The following is a 10,944-nucleotide window of genomic DNA, read 5'->3' as shown; positions in this document are numbered from 1 at the left end:
TGATGACGATACTGACGAGCTTTGCTCTTGGTCGTTTAAGCGCTTAACGTGACTCGGGATTGGAAGGAGTGCAGGGGGCGGATCCACTGTGAGATGGAGACGAGAGAACAGGGCGCGAAAAGCTTCAAAAAGGTCCGGGGAACCGGGGAGAAAAGGGGGCTCGCCCTGGAGGTTATGGGATGGGGTGAAAGCGGGTGGGGAGTTGAAAGAGAAAACATGGCCGTTTAAAGTTCCCAACCTATAAAGCCAAAATAGCGCCATGGGAGGGGGTCTGACCTGAGCAGGCAACGGCTGAAATCTAGTTATTTTAGCGGCGTGTAAAGTTCTGAAAATGTTGCTGTCAAAGTAATAGCGGTTGACGTGGGGAGGTCAGACTGTGGCTTAGGGCAGCTCTGCGTTTGGTTAGGAAGTGGCCTCTCACCATTTACTGAGGCTGCTTGAATATATTGCGGCGCTGGCGAGAGAGGCTGATTAGTGGTGTGGTTTGGCCTGGGGGCTGGAGGAGAGCGGGCTCAGCAAACTTGGGATTGCGAGGGCAGCTGCAAGGACTAAGGCTTCTTTTCTAGTAAAGGAAATGAAATGTGCTTAGAAGCTGGGATGGTTTCCTGCAGGGGTGGGCAATTTGTAAGCCAAAACATCTGGAGGGCCACAGCTCCCAACATCCCTCAGTGTTTGCTATGCTGGCTAGGGCTGATAGGAATCGAAGGCCAAAGCATCTGGAAGGCCACAAGATGCCCACTCCTGCTTAAAAGGTACAAGCTAGGTGTTTTAGCTGGGGGTATGGAAGGAGATGGGAGGCAAGGAAGCTTGGATATAATCTGGAGTGGAGGGACATGAGCTGGTAGGATTTAAGTTAAACTCTCTCTGTTGAACTCTGCCCCCTGCTTTAGGAACCCTTTGGCTCCTGTCTAAATTTGTAAATCAGCCACTGCTGTCTACCTACCATAATATTATATTTGCTTGCAGCCCACTTTGTAATGAGAAGACAGGCTTTCATTTGCTAAAGAAATTTGAAGGCTGGGAGTATAGAAATAATGGGTGTTGTAATAATGGGTGACTTCAACTACCTTCATGTTGCTTAGGTTAATGCATGTTCAGATCATGAAAAAAGAGAAAAACAGATATAGTAAATGACTGTGCCTTGGAATAGTTGTTGATGGACTTGACTAGAATGGAGGTGGTCCTGGACTTAATTCTGAGTGATACTTGACATGGTGTGAGATGGATGTGTTGTTGAACTGACTGAGAACAGTTACCATATTGCTAATATATATGTTGAATCTGAAAGAGGAAAGTCCAATGTGTTCAAACTTAATTGCAGGAGAGGAAAGTTGTTTTTTTAAAAAAAGTTGGTTTAAAAGGAACAGGGCCATGCTTCAAGATGTCAGGAGGTTATTTAAAAGTACAATAGAAGATTAAATGTATACCATAGACTAGGAAATGTAACAAAGACTAACAGGATGTCAACATGATCTATGAGAAAAGCCAAGGAAGCTATGCAAGGGAAGAAGCCTTCCTTTCTTCTTCTTTTTTTTAAGTGAAAGTCTTGCCCAAATGCAGCAACACAAAATAATACAAACTTTGGCAATACATATGGAAGTTGACTATAAGTCAAGCAACAACAACAAAAAATTGAGAAGCATCTTGTTAACAAATAAAACAAGTGAAACATTTCTTGAAATACATCACAAGAAGGAAACCAAACGGAGAGGCGGTCAGACTGATAAGATTGCTAAAGAAAGATTGGCTACAAGTTTAATTCCTTGTATTGGTCTTCACTGCAGAAACTTTTAGGGGAAATACCCGCATCTGAACCATTTTTTTTAGTTGGGGAAGGTGTCTGAAGAATGAAGTCGATGGCTTATCAGACGACACACACCTAAGAGGACTTTACAGCGCAATCCTATGCATTTTTAGACAGAAAAAAGTCCTACAACTCATGCCTGGCTGAGGAATGCTGAGAGTTTTTTTTCTGTCTAAACATCCATAGGATTGTACCCTAAAGAATGGAAATATGAAATACTTGTACATCTAACAAAAGTATGTGGTGTTTATTGTAGTGTACCATCAGTATATATTATTGGGAATAAGAGTATCTTCCGTAGGAGGAAAGGCTAAATTGTTTGGGGCTTTTAAATTTTAGTAACAGGATGATTGAGGAGGGGACATAGTACAGGTTTATAAAATTATGCAGGTCTTAGAGAAAATGGACAGGAAGAACTTTGTCTTATCTCATAGCACTAGAATATGCACTGTCCCGGTGAAATTGATTGTTACTGTAGGTTTGAGACCAACAGAAGAAAACACTTCTTCATCCCATGCATAATTAAGTTAAAGAATTCACTACCAAAAGATGTAGTGATGGCCTACTAGCTTGAATTGCTTTAAAAAAAAACAGGTTAGAGACATTCAGGAAGGATAGTTCTATCAATGGCTCATGATGACTAAATGGAACATACAGGTTAAACAGCAGTATGGCTCTGAATTTTATCTGTATGCCACCATGAGATCCCGTGATACAGGGTGGGATACAAATGTTTTAATAAATAAATATATAAAATAACTTCCAGTTGCTAGGGTTGGGTGGACCAAACAGCAAGGCGGGAATATTACTTTCATGCTCTGCTCATGGTCTTCCCCAAAGCATCTCAGTCTAGGATGCTCTGTCTAGTATTTTAGGATTATGTGAGAGTTGTTTAACCCTCAAATAATCCCCACCACCTGGGTTTGGATGACAATAAGTAATGGCACCCCTTGGCCAGGGCTTGCATATTCATAATGGCTGCCCGCACACACCGCAGGTCCTTGCAGGTAAATTAACCCACGATGGGCTGTTGTGTCATACAAACTGGACCATCCTTCAGCTATTTGGATATCCTGCTCAACATCTAGCTGTATGCTAGCTATTCTCTCTTCCTCAAATGTTCCTGTGCTACTTGAACCATATATAAAAAAGTATTACAAAAAATTTGAATTATGAACTTTTCAGAATCAATCCTGTTCGAATCAATCCTTCTGTTCTTTCATGTGAAAGTTTGCTGCCAAATGAGTGAAATCCTTCAGAGCACTTCTAGAAAGATGCAGCAGGTAGCGCTAGTGCCTTCTTAATATTTCACTTTTATCTCCTAGCAAGCCCACAAGGGGAAACCCATATGCCTGCCTGTGCCTTGCATTGTAATGCATTTTTGAAAAGATATTAAGAAGCTAGCGGAATGCATGTCAAGCCAGCCTGTTTTACAGCCCAATTAATGCTGAATTCAGTATGCCCAATCCCTTTGGTTTCAAAGGTTTTCGGGAAAAGGCTGTAGCCCAGTGGTAGAGCACATGCTTTACATAGAAAAGATCCTTGGGTCAACTTCTGGGATCTCCAGGTAAGAGACCCCATCTGAAATGGAGAGCTTCTGCTAAGCAGTGTAGACCATACTGACCAGATTAACACAACCGGGCAGGGAAAATAAGCCACCATGGCTTGTTTTCCTGCTCTGCGTGTGCTGGTTGCACAATGCCTAAGTATCATAATTATCCTCACCAGGTGCAGATTGCTGAAATGTCTGAACCAGGCGGGGGTGTTTTACAAACCACTCTTGAATCATGGCTTGTTCTAGGTTTGTAAACCACCTCTGCCTCACCAGGTTCAGAAGTAGTCTCAAACCGTGTTCAGCGTGGGTAATTAGGCGGCAGGTGACCGGCACACCCGGGGGTTGGAAAGTAAGTCACAGTGGCTTATTTTCCCTCCCTGATTGTGGCAAGCCGCCCACTGAGATAAACGGACCCATGGCTTTACTCAATATAAAGCAGCATCCAATGTTCCTAACTCTGCACAGTACTGGAATGTCAGTCGAATAGGGAGCTAAGGCTCAAACAGCTGATTAACAACTTTTTAAGTAAAATGATCGTGTTAACTTGGCCCAACTAGATGTTCTTTGTAACAGAATTAGAGTGAAAACCCCTTTTCTTTGGGCTATTACCCTTTGGTACCCACTATCGTGATTCTAGCATTTGTACACAATCCTGCCTCGACAGCTACTGCTGATACCTCCCTGTGCTGCTGGTTAGGTGTCTTTTCACATGCAAATCCACCCAAGGTAGTGCTTTCTATCTGGATACATCTTGTAGGAAGATAACAAATTTGACATGTTAATAACTAAGGGTTCAATTATATGGTCCCTGGGAGGAAATCCCTGGAGCCATGGGATACTGTTGACCACCTCTACAGGTGGAGAGGGAGCTCTGTTGTGGAGGCCCTCCCTTTATTATTATTTATTTATTTATATAGCACCATCAATGTACATGGTGCTGTACAGAGTAAAACAGTAAATAGCAAGACCCTGCCGCATAGGCTTACATTCTAATAAAATCATAGTAAAGCAATAAGGAGGGGAAGAGAATGCAAACAGGCACAGGGTAGGGTAAACAGGCACAGGGTAGGGTAAAACTAACAGTATAACAGTATAACTAACAGTCTAAAGTCCGAGCAACATCAAGTTTTAAAAGCTTTAGGAAAAAGAAAAGTTTTTAGCTGAGCTTTAAAAGCTGCGAGTGAACTTGTAGATCTCAAATGTTCTGGGAGAGCGTTCCAGGCGTAAGGGGCAGCAGAAGAGAATGGACGAAGCTGAGCAAGGGTAGTAGTCCCACTGTTGTTAAGGGCAAATGGGGGCATGCCAGGGGATACGTCCCCAGAATGGAGAAAAACTGCCTGCTCTGGAGCTGATATAGTTGTTTTCCCACTTTAATTTTAAAAATGAGATTTAAAAAGAGAAAAGGAATGTTGCAAAGGGGGTCCAAAAATTTCCTTTCAATACTGCCCTGTATGAGGAAATGGTAGTTCCTGTGCCATGGACTGTGCTCCCCCCATCACACTGTCCCAGCTTTAGAGGGTTGCTCTGTAAGAGTTGGGTCATCTAATCCAACCCCTTCCAGAAGCAAGACTCTTGATATGAGCTACACATGATAAATCACTTTTAAAAATCACCAAGAATTATCTAGGTAACTTGTTCCAATACTCGGCCAATTTTATAATTCAGAAAAATTCACTGATAGCTATTGTATTTGTTTGTATTATAATACAATGATTTGTTTGCTGATCTGAGTTTTTCTTAACACCCAAAAAGCAACCTTAAAAGGGCTTGGAAATAAACAAATACCAGTCAACCTATTTAGCTCTGGTAGATCATCTTCCCTCTTTTGTCTGACAACCTGTTAGATATATGACAATTGCAAATGTAAGAGACAACAGCTAAATCTCTTTCCAAAGTGCTCAGTCCCATCGTCCTTTCTCACACCATGTGCTCCAAATTCTTAATAAACTTTGTTATTCATTGAATCATCTCTACCAGTTTGTGGGTATCCTTAACAGAGCTTTATAGCTCGTCTAATAAGTAATGAACAGAGTAATGGTTTTACCTCTTGCGCCTTGCATATCATGTTTATGCATTTCTCCTTAAAAAGTATTGTTTATATTGAAAATACGCAACAAAGATCCTGCACATTACCAAGCTGCTAGGTTTGCATTTACCAAAATCTTCCATCTTTCTGGCTTGTCTTCAGTGATTCAGGTTTAGGGACAGGAGGTAGCACACATCTTATTAAATGCATACCTATCCCCTTTCCCCTTAAGAATTACATATAAATCAGGCTTCCCTAACCGGATGCCCTCCAGATGTTTTGGACTACAACCCCATCATCCTGACATTTTGCTATGCTGGCTGGGGCTTATTGGAGTTGTAGTCCAAAATATGTAGAGGGTGCCAGGCTGGCGAAGGCTGATAACAGATAGCTCACTATAATATCTCATTTTTCTACACCACTTTTCTAGTCCTTATCCATCTTGCTTCTCTTAATGTACAATAGTAGTTTATATACCAATCGAAAAAGTGTTAGAATTTGTAAATCCCACTACATTGTGTTCAATGTAACCATATCTCTACAAAGAACCTGAAATTAGCTTATCAGCTAGATCCCAAACTTTCCATGTTTGTAGTACTGGAAAAGGGTGTACTCCTGAGAATCTAGGGACAGTGCGTTGTTTTGGCTATGCTTAGAACTCAGTATGTCTTCATTTCTATATTTGCTTACCCAGAAGCTTACTTTTGGAGCTTACTTCTGAGCAGACTTGTATAGGATTGTTACTGTGTGTTAGGTACTATATGGGTTAGGTGCTGTACAAGATTTAAAAAGCAGTTCCTGCCCTTAGGTTTACAGTCTAATAGACATGATACAAAAGGAAAAATGGTTAGGGAGCAAACAGTAATTCTTCCCAAAGATACAGAAATGTTTGATGGAGCAGAATGGCCACTGAGCGAGACAGCTCTGGGCAAGGAAGAGCCAAATGGCAATTAGTCCTAGACAAGCCGATGGATTACCGCTGAGGTACAAGCTTTCATCAGTTGAATTGGTAGATCAATCAACTATAAGCTTCAATTGACTGATTGGTGGGCACCAACTTTTATTGGAAGGGCTGTAGGCTAAGGGCACATTATTCCTTGAAGCAATTTTGATTCTGGTTTGTTTGTAATAGGGGACAAAAAAGCAAATATTAAAAGAGGGCTTTTCGATCTAAAAATGACTGGTAGCTTTACTTTATAAAGTTGTAAGGTATTGGTTACATACCAACCTATTTGCAGGTAGCTGACTGGTCAACTGAAAATGTGAACACCATCCTGGGCTCCTTTGTGGATGAAGGGCAGCTTATCAATTTTTAAAATATAGTATTTAATATGCTGAGGTGTCCCATACAAGCCTGCCGTGCCACTGAGATCAAGAGAAGAGCCCCCTTCTTTGTGTCCCAGACAGTGCCATGTAAAGAATATGGGAAGGGGAATATTCTGTTGTGGTGCCCAAGATGTGGAACTTCTTGCCCCAAGAGATCCATGTAACCTCCTCGGCTGTTGATCTGCCACCATCACTCCAAAGGATAATAACGGCCTTCCCACTATTCCTTAAAGAACTGTTATAATAAATAAAAGTGGGAGATGGTTTTCATAGGAAAGAACGGCCTTCAGCAGACAAGATGGCTGGTGGGGATGAGGATATCTTGCTGATTAACCAAGAGTTTGGGCCTTAGCAATAGAAAAGAGAAGGGTGGGTAATGGGGCCAGTTATGTGGTCTCTATGTAGGGATGGAAAATTGGCATCAGTAATTGTTGCTCTCTTGCTCCCAGAGAATGAGATGCAAAACAGGTAAGGTAATATATTTTATTTGGCCAGATTCTTTTGATGTATTCCTACACCAACAGAAGTTGATCTCATAAAAGGTATTACTTTACCTATTTTATATGTCTTTGAAATGGAAAGACAGGGAGATCCACTTTTTCTCCATTAACACCCCTTGACTGATTCCCTTTCCGTGCAGGAGACCGTGAACAAACTGCTCCAGCTCCACTTCAAAGATGACAAAACACGAGGTAATTGCTTTCCCTTCTGTCTCAATAAAGAGGCCAATTCCTGCTGGAGATCTTCCCAAACTTTTCTGTAGAGGGATCATGCCCTGGAATATCAGGGGTAACAAAGATCCATGATGGCTGCCTGCCAATTCCTGGGCTCTGGGCAGATAACTATGCTGTGGTGAGAGGCACAAGAGCTGTCTCATGGTAACATTTTTTCCCCTTTTCCAGTCAATGGTGATGCTCTGTTGCTGGTGGCAGAATTGCTCAAAGTATTTGTTCGAGGTAAGTTGCTAAGGGATACACCTTTGTTCCATGGAATAGCAGTCATAGGTTGGTGGTGCGTGGTCTACCTTTGGTACATAATTCACCATTCTGACATTTTATTTTATTTTAAAGTTCTATCCTTCTTGCTAAATCTAGAAAGCAGTTCCAGCTAAATTCAGAAATTGGAGAAGGCTAATCAGAGCTTCCAAGCCTTTCATGGCAATTTTCCTTCCCTGCTCTTTGATGCCTGTGCCCACGCCTCTCCTGGCTTGCCTACCCCTTCCCATCCCAGTTCTTTCAGAAATAAAATCAAATTCCGCAAACCCCTAAATCTTTCTAGCAGAAATAGATGTATTGTGCTCAGACCCTTATCTTTTCTTCTGGTTTCAGAATTTGTTTTTTGGTCTCGGTACAGAAGCTGCACAATTTAAATTTAAATAGTTAAAGCGTGTGTTTGATTTCCAGCTGATTTTATGGTACTTAGCACTTTTTCAGTTGTTTGAAATCAGGATCTATCACTTTTGGCTTCCTTGGCTGTTCAGTGCTAGGTAGTTGTGTGTAATGTGTACATATGGAGAAGCTTCACTTTTAGGAAGAAATGCTGGATTCTCCCTCAGTACTTCTCATTCACTTAAGATTGTACTCAACCTCCAAGGAGAATCATACCAAACAAAACATGTGTCCTGCTTTGTTTGGTATGATTCTCCTTGGAGGTTGAGTACAATCTTGAGTGAACGAGAAATACTAAGGAGTGAGAATCCAGCATTTCTTCCTAAAAGTGAAGTTCCACTATTGGTGCTCCAAATTCCAGATGGATATTTTGTGTTTTTTAAATTATATGCTGACAACCAAAAGCCTCACAAAAATAACTTCCCTTCTGGTTAGCCAAAAGCCATCACTGTTACTTAAGGGCCAATTTGGCTTCTTGTCCTTCCCGATACCTACCTGTTGTAGTTTGCTTGCAGTGTTTGCATGTCTTGCAGAAGCAGCAGCACGAGGAGTGCGGCAAGCTCAGACTGAGGACCTGACCAGGGTGGATGTGGAGCACGTGGAAAAAGTGCTGCCGCAGTTGGTATGTAAAGCACAGCTCAGATTCCTCAATTAACAGGATAAGGATATGGGCAAAGACATCTTAATCCCCTTCCTTCAGGGGGATGTTTGGCTGGTTAGTAATATCCTCAATGGGCAACTGGAACTCAAAGCAAATCAGTTAACTAATAAGGGGAAGAGCTCACATGAGCTTAAAAATGCTTATTTTTGTTGCTCACATGGACTTAAAATTGCTTATTTTTGTTACATGAGCTTAAAAATGCCTTTCTGCCCCTGCAGCTTCTGGACTTCTAGAAACCTGATGGTGCAAAGCCTGCATTCCTTTTACCAGAGAAACCTTTTGCCTGACACCTGGAGCAAAGCGGACCACAGCCTTGTACATGGATTCTGTTCCAATGTGACTTGACTTGCGGAAACAATAGCCTTGTTAGATCTCCTTCCTCCTGCATCACCACTGTTTGCCAGCTCTCTTCCTGGGTACCCAGTGGCTGTCAAACGTTGGCTGAACGGGCTGGGCTTTCTCTTTCTTCTTCTTGTGACAGAATGCCTGGAGCAGATGGCGCCTCGCCATCTGAGGCTATGCCCTATCCTGCTGCTTCCCATTCACAACCAGGCCGAGTCTTCACTTTCCCGATGGGAGAAACAGGTGCCTTCCTGTAGGGGTGTGTGGAAAGAGTGAGTATGCCTGGAAGCCTTCCCCGCACTGTGGGCTCTCATCACCTCAGCAGGCGTTTAAAGGCCAGCTCCAGACCTGTCTGCTGTCTGAGCTCTTAAACAGGAGCCCAGCCCCAGGTCTATGCCAACAGCAGGTACCTGATCTTTATTTTATAAATAAACACTGCCTGTCCCTCAATCCTTTCCAGCATTCCACTGGGGCCATGACATCAAAGAGTGCTTGGAACCTTTTAACCATTTGATATTCCTCTCAGAAGCTGCTTCCCTCTGCTATAAATTTGTTCTCACAAAGAAACTTCAATAAATCAAAAATAGTCTCCCTCCCTTGTGCGGGCTCCTTGTTGCAATTAATCATAGAAAGTCAAGTCGCTTCAAAGAGTTGTTTGGCCTCCCTTCCCCCCGCCCGCCCGCCCCCTCTTTGTAGGACGAAAGAAAAACTTTTAAAAAGGGGCAGAATAACAAACAGCATGTGTGAGGATCCCACATCACGCACGGCCCAGCCCCTCCGTCAGCAGGGGAGGGGGAAAGCTATGAAATAGTAAACCTCACACATGGAGGCAGGGCGTAGTCTAATGAGTCTGGTTCTGCTGTGAAAGAAAGGCTAGGCCTGCGGAGGAACAAGTAGAGGCATCTGAAGGTACTGACGGCGAAATCCTAAACAGGTCAACTCAAAGTAAGCCCCATTGAGTTCGACGGGGCTTACTGCCATCTTAGCACATATAGGATTGCAGCCTGAGTGCCCAATCAAATCCCAGGAAGCCATGGTACTGTCAGTTAGTGATTAACAGCAAAGCCAATTGAGGGGAGTAGCTTGCCAAGAAGGCAAGTAAAGTACCAACTGCTACATGTTGGTAATAAACAGGGACAAAAGACCACTGGCTTTAATATGCTGTGTTTGAAATGCCCAGTGCTGCTTACTCTTGGATACAGGATGAGGGTTAGTCAGCTGTTACCTAAAGCTGACTTGATGCTGCCATTGTACAAGCCATAGTTTGTAAACCAAGAGTGGACATTCGGCTTTAACCGTGGTTTAGTGTTACAATTGCGTTCCCATCTTTAGAGTCTGAAAGCAGGAATGGAAGGAGGTTTGCAAATGACAGTTAGCATTCTTGCATATTTACATCGAACTATGGTTAAAAGTACACAAAGGAAGCAAGGCGGGGGATATGCATGCCATGCCTTTCTTTCCAGTTACAAACCATGGTTTAGGTGAGTCTATTTGTCCAGATGTGTTGGGCTGCAACTCCCATGCTGCCTAGGAATTATGGGAGTTGCAGTCCAACACATCTGGAGAGCCCCAGGTGGAGAAGGCTGGAAATGTATTCTGACTGGGAGCAGCTCTCCCGGCTTCCTCCATTATATTAAACAGATTTCAGGGATTGAATCTGTAGCCTCTCACATGAAAATCTTTGCTCTGCCAGCGAGCTGTGCTCTTTCGCCTATGGTGTTGTGTCTGTAGTAGACGAGCATATGCCTTGTTGTTAAAAGCTCTTTTGTACTCAAATGCCTTGTAAAAACTGTGTGACATACCGCTGACATGCATCCAGTCCCATATTTATGGAGAAGCTGA

At 42.7% G+C, this 10,944-nt stretch overlaps 1 protein-coding gene across 1 annotated transcript; it reads left to right on the top strand.

Moving 5' to 3' along the window:
- The first annotated feature begins 60 nt into the window (after positions 1-60).
- CENPX (centromere protein X) lies at positions 61-10,816 on the top strand. The gene is made up of 5 exons (XM_063120185.1): positions 61-132; positions 7,352-7,403; positions 7,614-7,667; positions 8,633-8,721; positions 8,979-10,816. Exons 1-5 carry the CDS (start codon positions 94-96, stop codon positions 8,991-8,993), a joined length of 249 nt encoding a protein of 82 aa, XP_062976255.1. The 5' UTR covers positions 61-93; the 3' UTR covers positions 8,994-10,816.
- The last annotated feature ends 128 nt before the right edge of the window (positions 10,817-10,944 follow it).

This window comes from Elgaria multicarinata, chromosome 3 (assembly GCF_023053635.1).
Source record: "Elgaria multicarinata webbii isolate HBS135686 ecotype San Diego chromosome 3, rElgMul1.1.pri, whole genome shotgun sequence".
Lineage (NCBI taxonomy): Eukaryota > Metazoa > Chordata > Lepidosauria > Squamata > Anguidae > Elgaria > Elgaria multicarinata.
The sequence above is the reverse complement of the archived record's forward strand: the minus strand, read 5'-3'. Positions and strand labels throughout refer to the sequence as shown.